The sequence below is a fragment of the Nothoprocta perdicaria genome, unplaced genomic scaffold (assembly GCF_003342845.1).
Source record: "Nothoprocta perdicaria isolate Ctin4 unplaced genomic scaffold, notPer1 scaffold_36, whole genome shotgun sequence".
NCBI lineage: Eukaryota > Metazoa > Chordata > Aves > Tinamiformes > Tinamidae > Nothoprocta > Nothoprocta perdicaria.
Window position 1 is genome coordinate 3,432,890 of NW_020455599.1, and position 14,992 is coordinate 3,447,881.

The window sequence follows — 14,992 nt, forward strand, 5'->3', positions numbered from 1 at the left end:
TCTCTGACTATTTTCTATAACTCACTTAAAAACAGATTGTAACCCAGAAGCAAACAGTAACCCCATGTGTACAGTGGTGCTAAAGAACCATGTAGCATAAAAGCAGAGGGAAATTTTCTTGCTTTAAACATCGGGTATGGTTGGTTGCATGCCTTACGTGTCAGAAGGTTCTCACTGTTTTGGACCACAGCAAAAAGCATTGCTGGGGAGAGAGGTGGTGTCTGGAGAGCAGCCCCTCTCTGCTCAGATGGGGAAGGACATGCCAGCTCCATGGGGTGGGGGAGGCAGAGACCCTTCCTGCTGTCCTCTGTGCTACCACATTGCACTGCTGGGAAGATTTAAGCCACTTGGAGCACTTTGCCTGAATCTGTGTGATAGCTGAGAGTAAAATTCAGCTCATTCTATCCCACCTTCTGTTGCTTGCTGTCCATTCTTACCTGTAGCCAGAGTTGCCCGTCTGGACTTGGTGTTCAGTTGGTGAAATGTCTTATTAGGGCCTGTGAGCGCTGGAGAGCAGGAATGCATGGAGAGAAGGAATTCTTTTCCCAAACTCCTCTAAACTACAATTAAGTAAAGAATGATCTCTATTAATGTAGTGCTTGCTTGTCTGATAAGCGTTTGGAATTGAGACCAGGAGATCCAATAGGTGATCATGGATTTTCGTAAAAGTAAGAAGTTTTCTGTAATTGAATTGATGCCTATTGGAAAAAATTCATATGCTCCAAGGTTCCCCTTTGTTATTTGCTGAATAGGACATTGTGTGTTCCTTGCTGAAGTCCCATTAGAGTGCTGAACATACCAAGGATGGAGGCAAAGTGAGGAACTGATCCTTTGGCAAAAGACTTGATGGTGTCTTGTGAAAGATATTTTATGGAGGTGACATATTTACAGAAAGTGGACTAACTGTAGTGAAGGAAGTATAACTCGTCCAGCAGGCATGCTGAGGATGTCTGTGTTTTCTCTGTTTTTCTTAGTGGATTTTCATTGCCTAGGATGAAAAAGCAGTGGTGACAACAGGATCTCTTAGCACTTTCGGAGTGAAATATAAACATTTTTGTAAGTAATGTAAAACATGAGTTAAAAGAGTTGTCTATTTAAATTTGATCAATTCATTTATCTCCACTTACCAAAATAAGTCCTTGCCTTTAAAACATTCAGTAGGACACATATTTAGAAAGGTTAAGATGGTTGTCTGTTAAACTAAAGTGTTCATATAACCAACCAGCTATCAAAAACTTACATTTTACTTTTAGCTTCATCACAGAATTTTCTATACAATCTAAAGTTTATTTTTACTGTAACACAGATGTTGAGCCATTAAGCTAGCAGAGCTTAATACAGGCTGTATAGCTTCTGCATATTGTATTGACATACCCTTTGATTTCCTTTGTGTCCAGTAGTTATGCAGAAAACGAGGTTAACGGCACCTCTCTCCTCCCCGGCGATGTTGTGATGAAAGATTATGATGCATATAAATACTTCGGATGGTGATAATACATTAATCTGTTGTGTTTAGCATTGAACTTGCATTCTCCTTGGTGATCTCCAGATCACCTTCACCATCCTTCCACTGAGAGAATAGCAATAGAGCAGGGGGTGAGAGTAGGGCGAAGTGGTGGAATTGGAGACTTTTGGGGTGTGAGAAAAGACCCTAACGCTCCAAGCCATGGACTGATGGTGACAAAGGCCAGGGCTGCCCTTTCTGCTCTCTTGCAAGGAGCGCTTGAAGGAGGTTGGGCAGGGAGGCATGCACAGCAGCCACTGTATGGTGGATGGTAAATCTGTGACGTGGCGGCCCTGGCAGGGCGGGACAGCAGGAGCAGGCTGCGTCCTTTGTCCTGTGCCGTGTCCCCATTTTTGCTGATAGGGCTATTGGGTGCAAAAACCTGCAGAACTGCAACCAATAAGACATATGTGATGAACTGAGCAGGTCTGTGCACTTTATACTCTCCTAGCTCTTTATAAATGAAATGGAAGTCAGAATAATAAGGGTTTAACATGTAACATATCAGTATGTTAAAAGTAGTAAAGTACATAGAGCTGGAAGCAAAATGTAAGGATTCGGAGTAGCAACTTGTAATGAGTCCAAATTTGATGAATATTGTTTGCCTGGTCACAAGAAGTATGAATGTGTTAAAGAAACTGTCTGATATGATGTGGGAACATGGAAAATATGCAGGTAGTTAGAAATAAGGTAGTAAGAACTGAATGACCTCAAGGACTGGAATAATAAAAGACAGTGAACTTGAAAAGGGAGAAAGTACAAGGTTGAGTGCTTTGCATTAATAGCAAGAATGTCTGTTGACATTTGGGAGTCACTCTCTGAAAATGAAAGAGGAAGGGAACAGACAGCTTTATTATCCATTGCTGGGAGACTGTGAGCCACTAATGTGTTTCAGCTGGATCGTAGGATATGTCAGGCCAGGTACTTTGCTTGAGATAGGGAAGAATTACTATTATTGGACAAGGTGCTTGGGAGGCAACTTTGGGAATAGTATTTATACTACTGAACATCCACGCTTAAGAAAGATAAATTTAAGAGAAACAGGTGCAGATGAAAGGCTTCTGGGATAGGCGGATGTTAACTTTTAGTAAGGGATCATACGGACATGCTTTATTTAATTGACGAAAAAGTGGACTAACAGGGAAGATGCAGCATTCCATATGGGAACGGGGATGTATGCAGGAAAGGGGATGGGAACAGAGGCCAGCTATTGTTCCGGAGGAAGACAAAGTGCTATGGTTCATGAGTTGTCATTGCTCCCACCTGGCTTCTGGAGCTGCTGTAAGGATCTGAAGTTGCTAAGATAGTTAGACTACAATAATGGTAAGTGAATAAGTATACCAGGAAGAGAAAAAAAAAAAAAAGAAAATAATCTGCTTTGCATGGAGAGCAAAGTTTTCGTCAAAACAAGCAGATGAAGTGTTCAGAAGTAAATTTGAGCTTAAAACTGGGAGTATGGATATGAAAGTCATATACTGCTCTGTTGCAGCTTACAAAAATTAAACTACGGAACTTGCTTACAGAAAACTTAATTGATAATAGAAAATTTAAAAGACTTGACCTTTGCATAGGCAATGAGAGTGTATTCAGTGTTAATGGTGTTAGCCTGTCGAATTTTAGAAGAGGTGCACATCTTTGTGTTTCAGTGGAGGCATTAACTATAGCCGTGCTTTGAAGATTAAACTTCAAAACTTTCTGGGGAGAAGTTATTTCAAAGCTGCTTAGGCTTGGTTTCCACGACAATGAGGCAGGATACGGAACGTAATGAAACAGAGGTCCTTTTTTAGGTAGCAATCCCTATATTGCTACGCAAATTGTTATTTTATTTTGCTGATTGTAAAAATATTAATTTGGGGGATTTGATAGGTTAGTGAGGATTTCTGTTTTTTTAGTGTAAGTATTTTCAATGTCATCTGCAATGTAGCTTAGCTAAAATTTTTAAACTTGGAAGGAAACACAGCCTTGCAATTTTGCGAATAGTTTTTGAATAAATATCTGGCTTTCAGGCTGAACTGGTCACCAAGTTGCTGAAATCGAAGTGTTGCATCGTTCTGAAAGTAAGACAATTGTTCCCATGCCTAAATACAGATTTAACAGCCTAGCTTTGTGTACTGAAGCTCAGAGAGGCCATTTGCATGTAGAGAGACCCATTTCATCCATTGTCAGTTGTTTAGAACCAATAATTCACTCCATATGAAACTATGAAAAGCATGGCAAAAAAGAGCAGCAACAAGGAGAACATCGAATTTGTGTACATGATGCCAGTGTACAGGGTCATTAAATGCATCTGAGAGCTGCTTTGGGGAGGGTTTTGTTACTGTAACAGTCCTGCCGAGTTTTGGGGAGTTATATTTCTGCCAGGGTACCTTGTGCAAGGATGTTAGGTATATCTACTCCGTGGTAATGAGTTGAAAGAAAGAAAGAAAAAATAAAAAAGAAAAACAGAAAAGGGAAGCGCCAGACACTGAAGCTACCTCAGGCAAGCAAACCTTTATTCAGCAAACTTTCTAGTAGCTGTGCTGCGGCGCTGGTGTGGTAATTGTGGAATGCGGGGTCAGACAAGAGCCCAGTCATAGCGAGTCCCCGGTGGCGTCGAGCCTTGTGGCAGGCCGTCCCGCCTAATCATTTCAAGCGGCCCGTGGAAAACCACTCGCTGGTTAAGTCTGCATCATCCTGTTCCACCAATGGAAAAAATTGAACACGAGGAGGGTGTGTAGCCTGCAGACAAAAATACATCCAGCCCGGGCGCAGGATCTGTTTTTAGTTCCCAACGGCTGAACTTTTTGAAGTGTTAGACGCAGTTTCCTGGCTCACCAAGAGCAGGGAGAGTCTGCGCTCAGTCTCCTCGCAGCAGGGCTCGAGGAGAGGAGCTGGAGCAGGAGCACTGGGACAGGTAAGCGTGAGAGGGGAGAGGGGCTGCGAGAGGGACCGGGGAGATGCTGGGAGAGAGCAGTCTGCTCCCGCGGGCGGAACACAGGGAATTAGAAATGCAGGAAGACTTGGGAGAGCTTTGAAGGCAGAGGGAGGAAGGGGCTATTGCTGGGCTTCCAGCTGCTGCGCTTTCTGTACGGTCGCATCTTTCACGCAGAGCGGAGGGTTCTCCTGCAGAAAACAGTTCTTGTTACGTGTCTGTCAAACTCGATTGCCTGAATTGCTAAATAAACCACTGCAAGTATCATTTTACGGCTCTGCCACGACAGATTTTTTTAAGGCAAAGTATGAGAATCTTTCTCAGCGTTCAGTTGCAGCAAAATGCCTCTCCTAATCAGTGATCACACTCACTCTTGTTTTGGATGCCTTAAGTAACTCACAGTAAAACAGAAATTATGCCCAAGCAAAGGTTATATGTTTGTGAAATGCTAGAGGAAAACATTTCAGTAAAGACTGCTACTGTTGCTGAACTGGGATAATGAGGGAAAGCAGAGCTGCTGCTCCTGGCAGAGGAAGGTCCAGGATGAGTTTGGGTGTTTCTACATAGATTTCTAATGCACAACTTTACAGAATTTGGGAAAATCCTACATGCAGTGGCATGGGGCAGTGAGGAAGAGACAAATGCCCAAGAAATTAAGACTTTTTTTTTTCTTTTTTTAAGAGAGGGTGATTAATTGCCTTTGCAGTGAAACTAAGGGTTTGCTAATTTATTTATGCTTGTTGCTGTTGTGGTCACTGAGTTTAATTTTGTGTCCTGGTGATTTCATGCTTCATTCTGGAAATCATACATTTCTTTCTCTTTAGAGTTGGTGATTTGATAAACTTATGCAATGTATAGCAAATTACTAGGTAGAGACAAGGGATGGAAAAAATTTATTTCTCATCAGCTTTGATGGGAAAGGGGATCCACGTATCCCAGAAAGAACTCTCTCCCGATAGGGAGTTCTATAGCTGTAAAGAGCAAGTATTTTAATGAGGCCCTTGGAAACACAGTCCTTACCATACTTTTTTTTGTTCTTTTAGTGTGTGTGTGTAACATACTGGTAGTATAGTAGTACAGTAAAGTAAGTCCTAAACTGTGTTTTTGCTGTAGGGCTCTTGAAAGGCTGAAATCAAGATCTGCTTTTAATTGTCTGCAGGATGGAGTCTTGAGTTTAATGCTAGCAACTTAACTCCCAGATGCTCTCTCTCTTTCAAGGAGTCCTTGGGCCAAAGGTGTGAAAAGCATTTACTTTGGAATCGACACCCTCAGGTGTTTATGAATGTGTAAACTGAGAAGTAGGAACAACCATGCCAAGTACGGCCTGTCTCCCCTGGCACTAGGAAGCAGGTTGTGTAAGAGGAGTTGGGCTGGAAGCTCTGCTGTGTTCCTGGTGCACTGTCCCCAGGACTCAGCTCTGCTCTCCCACCAGGTGCTGCCATTGCATTTTCTCTTGTGCCAGGGGTTAGGAGACAGTCAGACAAGCAGGAGCAGTTACATCCAAATGCATTTGCAGCAGCAGCAGAACGGGCCAAAGTGCCTCTCTTGGGTTGCTCACCCTTGTTGCCTTTTGTACCCTGCTTTGGTGGGGTCTTCAGGGCTGCACGTGGGGCAGTGTTATGGGAGTAAGTGGGAGCCTAGTAAAAACAAAACAAACTAAAATAAAACCCCACAAAAACCTCTCTCCATGCCCTCCAAAGCTGACTTTTGGGCATGTGTTTGGTGCATTTCCCTAGCTGCCTAGCTGGCCGTGGTGGTATTCAGCCGCCTGAGACTGCTGCAAGTGAAGAGGCAACAGAAGACGGGCAGATGTTCCTGGTGGGGATTTCGAGAATCCCTGCTTGACTGGAAAGCCGAGGCCTCACCTCCTGTTCAGGAGAGCTGAGGGCAGAGATTTCTTCTGAGATCTGCCTAAGCTGAAGCAGGAAGTCTGCAGGAAAGGTGGCCTCGAGCAGGGTGTCTGCAGCTCTGCTCCGTGGGGCTGGGCAGCTGCTCGGCTGCGTGCGGGCCGCGTGGCTGGTGCTGAGGCCCGTCTGCGTGGAGCATCCTGGCTCTGGGGCCTGGAAATGCCTGGGAGACGCTGTGTTAATTGCACCCGGGTCTGCCCATATGGCTACAACCAGGGCAGGTGGGGAAGAGAAAGACCTTTGAGATCCCGGAGTTCATTTCCCCTTCAAGGGCAGGAAATAGACGCCCTGACATATCAACTCCTTAACTACTGTGGCCACTGCATTAAGCCAAGATATGAGCTGGCATTCTTTTTTTTTTTTTTCTCTTCTTTTTTTTTCCTTCTTTCTTTCTTCCTTTTTTTTTTTTAATTTTTTTTTTAAACCAGCCTAATGGCTTTCATTTAAATGGATGTGCACTTAACCATTGTGTGTAAATTCAATAATATTTACAAATGGTGAAATTTGTTTTTCCTGCCAAAGAAAAATAAGTCTCGAGAGATTTAGATTGTATCAGCACTGGTGTAATAGGATAAGGATCTTCAGGCTTGACTCAACCTTCCATACTGCTCTAACTTGAAAGCTATAAAGTATAATTTGATTAAACTGCCAATGCCTTGAATTCGAAAGAATAGTTGAGTAAAAGAAGAAATTGTGTCCCAGGTATGGAATATGTTAGTCTGATGTACTAGTAGAGTATAGAACAGTATAGAAAGAAACATCTGAGTCATAATGACTACATATGTTTAATGAGAAAAGCTATTGTTTCAAGTTTAGTCTGTGCTACTAAACAGTTCCTAGAATAGTCAGATGTCTCTCTAAAGAGACTAGTCAGTGAATTAGGAATTCTGGCTTCTAATTGCATTTTTGGGGCAAAATAATTCTTTTTTTTTTTTAAGACATATTTGTGGTGTTCTGGTTATTCATTCTTTGAATACAGTGGTATATAATGTAAAATATCCTTGCCAAGAATACCATGGTACAATTATTATGGTATATTTTTATAATAGGAATGTGATTGGGATCGCAGGAATAAAAAATCTGCTTCTGATTTGTGGAAGCATGTGACTAAAGTGCGTAGTTCTAAAAAATACAGTAAATTGTTTCCAGTAAGAAACTCCATATTTAATCCAACTACAGTGTTGTGCTAACGTCCCTCCCTCATTAATATCCATCCACATGCAGCCATGTGAGAAGGTGAGGGCAGGTTCACATTCCAGCATTCTGTGTTACTGTTGTATTAAAAAAAAAAAAATAGATTTAAGAAGTTGATTTAAACTGTAAACGTATAATTCTGTGTTTCTGTAAGAATTCAATGAGCACACTGATTCCTTGCAAAACTCGGGAAAAGAATAGTACCTGGGAGACAGCTATGAATAATTTCTAAGACTTCAGAAGCCGTTTAAAGTGTGTGGTGTTTTAACCATGAAACATGAGAATTTAGAAGTAGCTTGAACTGAAAGAAGGAAAATAGAAATTTCTCTGTCCATTTAAAAAAAAAATCCATGGTATTGAAAGAAGTGAAGTTGTTGTTGGTCTACATCAAAGCCTGCAGCTTTTCTAGCTAGATTTGTGCATAGAGTAACAAATTGCTCACTCCATATAAAGAAGGGGAGGTTCTGTTTCATTTTTATTGCTCTGAAATGCTTTCTGATTGCCCATTGCAGCACCTCCACTAATCTCAATGACATTTTGCTGTGGTGCACCTCCTCAGCGTGCACCCAGACCAGCCGTGCTTGCAAAATCACTGCCACATCACATGGCTACAAATGACTGGCACTTTGTGGAGAATTGGGTCCATCGTCCATCCCAAAAGCTGCCGTGCTGCTCTAAACAGTCCTTCACGGCCAGCACCAACCCTGCAGAGCTCAGCAGAGGTGAAAGATCCAAGGGGTTGTGTACACATTGTTGTTGCTTAAGCTGTGACAAGCAACAAAATAGCTTGTTTCTTTCCTGCAGAATGTTTTGCCCTTTCCTCAACAAAAGGGTTCTTTAAAAAGCCAGAACTGTGCCTTGATAGCTGTTGCAATGAACTGAAGGGGTGAAAGGTGGTATTTTCTGTTACTTTCTCTTACTGTTGGTCTTTCGAAAGTCTTTTTTTTGTGTGTGTTTAAGATAGGAAAGGTTTTTAATTTAAGCACTTATGCTATGCGTAAACAGTTATTGTTCCTGTTAGCTCTGAAATCTCTCATGATATTCTGCATTTCCTAATGAGTCCCCACTCAGTGGTAAAAATTTGATGGGATAACGTTACTCAGGCTGCTCTACACTGTTCTTTTCCTTGTCGTTGCTTTTATCGTTTTTGCATTAATGGTTAGTAAAGTTAGCATCAGCTTGCCTGCACAGCATCACTAGATGCTTTCAGAGAAGCTTCTTTATCGGGGATTAAGTGATTGTATGGATGTATTGGATTGTATTGTATTGGGTCACTTGTACAAGTGATCACTTGTATACATCCACTAGTGAAGGTTCATTTTCAGCTGCCATCCAAGGAAGAAAGCCATCAAAATACATCAGAGTACTAGCTTTGGTGCATGGCTTCACATCTTGTGCGGTGTCTTCTTGATCCAGGCTAGAACTTAACCTTAGGCAAATTCTTACTGCATCAGAGACACTTAGACTGTCAGCCTCAATGACAGAAATCTGATGAGGTACCATAGGATGATGCCCCATCACAATCTGTTGTCTTTCTGTGTCTGATTTATGGCCAATGACTAATACTGGCTTTGGTTGCAGAGTATTCAGTCTTCTTGTGTCTTTGGGCTCACTCTCTGTAAGTCTGGAGTTTGCAGTTTTATTTCTGTACAACTGAACAGAGGGAAGTGTCTTAAACTTTAGTTTTAGAAAGTTTCAGCCAAGCTGATGTCACTGTACTGAGAGCAGTAGCTAAATCCATAGTCTAGTGCATCTTTCCGCTGTACCAAATGAGTTCAACACAGGTGCCTTGTCCTCTTTGACTCAAACTTGCTGCTAATTAATAATATAAAAATTTCCTGCCTTATTTCATAAACACCATAAATTTACTGTTATGGTTTGGTTTTACTTGTAATACAGTTTTCAGGTCAAGCTTCCTCTTTCAGAGGTTAAGATTGGCAAGAAAAGCATCCTTAAAGTTGCACAGCATTGCCGTATATGCCCTCATCTTAATCTTAAAATCAGTATTTTCCCTCAAGCATTTTTAAAACAGTCTAACTGCAGTGGCATTGTCTATGGACTGTGGTATTAATGAAGGAATATAGGTGGCAGACTATTTGCTGGAATGTCTCCTGAGCATGCATGTTTGCTTTTCTGAGCCAAAAAAGACTAGGAGAACTTTATGTGAAGGAGCGTAAAGGTGGGGAAATACGTTTTTAGCTCTGGGGTTATGATTTGCGTTAATTATTGGGTGTGGTGGTGATGGTGGGGTTCCCAGATTAGTATGTTTGCATAGCTGTGTTTTTTAAATGTGTTAAGGGGAACTAGGGTGAAGATTAAAAACTTCTTTTTTTTGGGAATGTGGGTATAATTGAAAGCAAATAAACTCTTAATAGTCATCTTCAGGCACAGCAAGCTGCGTTCTAAATACATTGATTATAATTGCAGAAAATATCCGTAGAGGCTGGTTTTGTTCACAGGAACTATTTATCGCTCTACCTCTGCCTGCTAACAGAGCAAAGCATGTTTTCTTCAGTGGTAATGGGTTGCCATGAGAAATACAGGGGACACTGAAGTTCCCTGCACTGAAATGTCCCATGCTTCCAGTTAGAACGGTGTAAACTGTTTGAATTTTCGGAATGAGAGTAGGCCAAGCTTGTCGTAGAGTTCCTCCAAGCCCTGGCATTGTGCTGCCTTCGAGAGCAAGCCAATTCATTCACCCCTGTGGTCATTAGTAGGCAGCAAATTGCTCCACACAAGCGTGATGCAAGAACTTTATGGCTGTTTTGTCCAAGTGAAGGTCTTTGTGCAGCCTTGCAGATGCTGCTGTTGGTTATTACGGTGTGTATAGATGTTTAGCCTACCGTAGCTTTCTGAACGGCTGGGATGCTGAGAAAAAAACCCTTGTGGCAATTTGTATGGAATTTATTGACTGCTGTGTTGTACTGCCAGCTGATTCCTACACAGACTGCGACGCTATTTTGGAGATTTTGTCCCCTGAGATAAATTTATCCATTCAGGCATTATGTGATCTGTGTACCGGATCAGGCATGGACAATGGGAGTTGTAGCAGTAGCTTGAGCCTTGAATTGACTGTCTATCTTCAGAGGTTCATGACAGCAGCTTGCTCACTACCCACTCTGTTAAAAGGATTACCTAACCATTGCACAATCACTATGGAGACCAGATGGTCTTTTTGCCTGTTTCTTCAGACAAATTGGGTTCAGTGTTCCCTTATGAATAGAAATAAGCCCCTCAAAGCCCCCTTGTTGAATGGAGTTTCTGCTCCCAGATGAAGAATTCTGAATGTAAACTCCTGCTTGTGTGTGATCCCTGCTTGCTAGGTTGAGGAAGGCAGTTTTGCTGAAGTTTCGCGTTTGTTCTGCAACTTTGAACTTCATGAAATTTGCATGCTGTCTTTTATTTACCCATGTTTTAGTTTTACCTTGAATTTAGAATCCCATTTGTTTACTTTGTGTGGCACTGGATGTTATTAAAACTGTTTTACATGAATGGATGCTCTAAGCAGTGTAGACAAATCAAACCTACAAGGCAAGGGAGTCCTAAATCCCAACCTATGTGACAGTTAGAAAGAATAAACAAGTTAAAAAGATCATTTTCAGAGGGTAAGCTGAAATTTATGTGGTCCATTGGTTCCTGTGAAATGTCTTACAATAACAGCCATGAATTTGTGTTTATAGGTCTGTAACATCTCTAGCCTCTCTAGGATATCCAAAAGGATATACTTCCTATGCATTTATTTGCAGACTTTTTCCCAGCTCCCTCCAATCTCTGTTTTTAAGGCTAGTTTGCAACCTTTATCATTTTTTTTCATGTAAGGTTAGCAAAATACCAGTGAAGTTTAAATATCTTCAAGGTTCTTAAAGCAGTAAATATTCCCAAAGTAAGTCAAAAAAAGCAAAACTGTGTATGCATATTAATTAGTTAAAAACTGTGAACAATAATCACTGAGTTTATGTAGAAAGTTTTTGGAAGTGGTGTATCTATTTTTTTTTTCCTAGTTAAAAATCTGTATTGCAAATCTGAACCAAAAATTCTGTCCTGCTTCTACTGAGTATTTCAGCCACTAAGCTGCTGGTGTATTCAAGTTCAGCTTCTGCCCTCTTGTTTTGAATTGCGTCCTTGTGTGCCGAGTGAGCAGCTGATAAATTCATCTGATCAGAAAGAACTTGTGTCTTGTTGCCTTCTGATCTGCACTGTGCTTGGTGCCTTTTTCATTATTTTGCAGGTAGATTAATTTAAAATTAGAACAAATATAAAGAGAGATGTTGCTGGTTGGATGGTGGAGTGAATTACTCCAGGGGCCTTTTTAAGAATCTAAGAATCATCTTAATCATTTTCTCCTCTCCATTTGTGGATTTTGTTCGTTTTTGTATCGATTATGCTGATATCTCAAGTAATGCATATGCATTGTATTTGACAGTGAACCCTTTTGTGTCTCTCTCGGTGTTTTCCAGAAAGACTGTGTGCATCTCTCCCTTCTTTGGAAGGAGTAGTGGCTGGCCACGAAGACAACGCAAAGCATGCTGACTGATAACTGTGCCCACATTTAACAGTGATCCTACAGGTATACTGTTGTTTTATACTGTGCTTTTCTCCTGAAAAGGGTAAGGGCTGAAGGAGAGGATATTAAAATATGTGTAAACTCTTAAGAGCTAAGACTTTTTTTTTTTTTTCACAGTGGCATGATATTCCCAAATTTTTAATGAGCCTGTGGTGGGTTCTTCTAAGACTGATGATATAAGATAGGACATGCAAAGAAGCACAGTACCAGCTGGAAATGCAACTTGATTTTTATAGTTTAAAAACTTACTTCTATTTTTGTAGATTGCAACCAGCGGAGATTGACTCCAAGTAACAAAAAAGACAGTGCCCTTTGTATAGGGCAAAACCCTTCCATCTTCTCATTCTGGCAATTTTACTACTTCAGAGTAGTAAAATCTCTGGGATCAAAGCAGTTTCCTGTGAATTTGGTAAAAAGCTAAAGAGCTTTTTACTAAGTGAACTGTCGAACTGCCCTGTGCTGAACGAACATAATGCGGTTTTGTGCCGTAATGGAAGATGAGGCTGTTTGGCTAACCAAGCCCTTTTTTGTTTGGGGGTATTTTTTTTGTCCTCATTTTTTTCCCCCTCCTAAGTTGACTCCATTTAAACATGAAGTTGGGGTTTGCAGAACAGTTAGTTGAGGCAACATTTTATTGCCCAGAAGCCAGTCAAGCTGAAACTGCAGTTTGCATGTCTCCTGGCAGAAGGGATTTTTTTCTGAAAGTACAGTTCACTTTACATGTAAGTAATGATTATCCCGCTGTCTCCCTTTCATTATGCCATTGTTCTTGGGAGCCAGAGATTTTGTAAGTTATAAGAAAAGGATGTTGCCAAGGGTGTGGGTGGAGAAAGGTGTTGACATGATTTCAATGGGGTTAGATTCCAGCTTTATAACAGAGGGGTAATGAGCCGTGCAAAGAATAGGTTTTCCTCGCCTGCCCCTAAAATAAATGCTGTTATGAACTTTATGTTGTAAATGGCTGTTTAATGGATTTTTTGAAGCAATTGTTTCATACCATTTTTTAAAAAGGCACTTTCCTGCATAGAGAGTAAAAACGGTCTTTTGCTTATAGCTGTTTGTCTTCTGACCATTGTTTTTAATGAAACTCCTCTTAATTTAGAGGAAAATGGGGAATTCAGAAAGCCAATACAGTCTTCAGGGATCAAAAAATCATGCTGCTGCTACAGCTGGTGCCAAGCAGAAGCCTTGCACTCTAAAAATTCGCAGCATTCATGCTAAAGATGAAAAGTCTTGCTCCTTGCATGGATGGGGACATGCCAGTAGTGGCTCCAACTATAAATCAAGGTCCCTTGCCAGAAGCTGCCTTTCCCACTTCAAGAGTAGTCAGCCTTATTCATCTAGACTCGGTGACACCGTGCTGAAGGTCCCTAAAAGCAATGCCCACACCAAACACAGGACAAACACCTCAGAGGACTACTGCCAAGCAAATAGTGCAGCTTTTTTGCCTGAGAATGGTTTCCACTATATTGGCCTTCAAGCGGCCTCCCGAGAGTGCAATGGACACATTTTGAATTGCTATGGAAAGAACGAGAGTCTTGCATCCACCTCACCATCAGAGGACAGGAGGAGTCCAAAAGTCCTCATTAAGACACTGGGAAAGCTAGATGGCTGCTTGAGGGTTGAATTCCACAACAGCAGCAACAACAAAGTACCTACAGAGGAATCCAGTGGACCGGTCCAACTGTTGAGGTATTCACCTACTTTAGAATCGAAACAGAACAACCTGCTTGATGTCAGGAGGAACTCCAGCGCGGACTGTTCCTCCAGCCATCGTCTGTCACCTACTGACTCAAGACTTCGATCTAGTAAGGGAAGCTCCCTAAGCTCTGAGTCTTCATGGTATGACTCTCTCTGGGGAAATGCTGGGGATATCAATGAGCTGGATGGTCCGTATTTGACCAGGAGTACTCCAGATACGAGCATTCATGCCAGTTTCCCAGCGAGTGACAACAAGAAGTCATTCAACCAAAGTTCATCTCTCTCGTCGCTCAGAGATCTGTATAAGGATGCAAATTTGGAAAGCACCCCTCCACCTGGGATCAGGCTGTCCGATGAATATATCGATGCTCATGGCAGCTTAAGCAACCGTGTGTCGTTTGCCTCAGACATTGATGTTCCCTCCAGGGTAGAGCATGGAAGTCCTGCACATTACTCCTCCTACACGCTGCCATGCAGAAAGTCTAAGCCCCTCAATGAGGATGTATCCAAGAAGGACACATTAAAAAGCCGAATGCGACGCATCAGTGACTGGACAGGAAGCCTCTCGAGGAAGAAAAGAAAGTTGCAGGTACGTACAGAGCCTAAGGGCCTGGAAATTGTTTCTTTTGATTTTTCTCAGAAATGTAACGGTTGCATCATGTTTGTCTTTCTCACAGAGGAATTGGTTACTACCCTCCTTTGGTATTCTGTGGAATTCTGAGGTGGATTCCAACTCTGCAGCCATCTGAAATTTCAACAACAATAATAAAAAAATGCATTTTTATGTGTGCACATATTTCCTTTCTATTTTGTCACCTTTTCAGCTGTCTCTAACTTGAATCTCTGGAGCCTAATATCTCAGTGAATTAACTTTTGAAAATACAGCATTTTTTACTTTTGCTTTGCCTATGGAAATATACAGATATCACATATACGCTATGAATCAACATGCTTTATCTAAGTAATATAAGAGGAGAAATAGGAGCAAATTTGAGAAATGTTACAAATACCTTTTCCAGTGTTCCCTTATTTGTATTTTTCGTTTCGTCACTGACTTTTGTTTCTTTGTCAGTCTGTTCCTAGCTAGGCAAGCAGCTGTAGCCAGTGGAGCTCCCCATTCTGCCTCTACCTTCTGTGAAGGTATTAATCATGTGCCCTCTTTTTTCCTGTGTGTGAGCTTAGTGCACCAGATGGAAAAGCTGGAATTGCCA

General features: G+C 41.5%; 1 protein-coding gene across 6 annotated transcripts in view; it reads left to right on the forward strand.

The window, feature by feature from the left end:
- Positions 1-14,992, forward strand: part of TIAM2 (T cell lymphoma invasion and metastasis 2) — a 172,774-nt gene that overhangs the window by 73,793 nt on the left and 83,989 nt on the right. For all 6 annotated transcript variants that reach the window (XM_026044345.1, XM_026044343.1, XM_026044348.1 and 3 more), the window contains 2 exons: positions 11,974-12,083; positions 13,183-14,370. In XM_026044345.1, coding sequence (XP_025900130.1) covers positions 13,189-14,370 — 1,182 coding nt within the window. In that variant the 5' untranslated portion in view covers positions 11,974-12,083; positions 13,183-13,188. The remainder of the gene's footprint in view (positions 1-11,973; positions 12,084-13,182; positions 14,371-14,992) is intronic.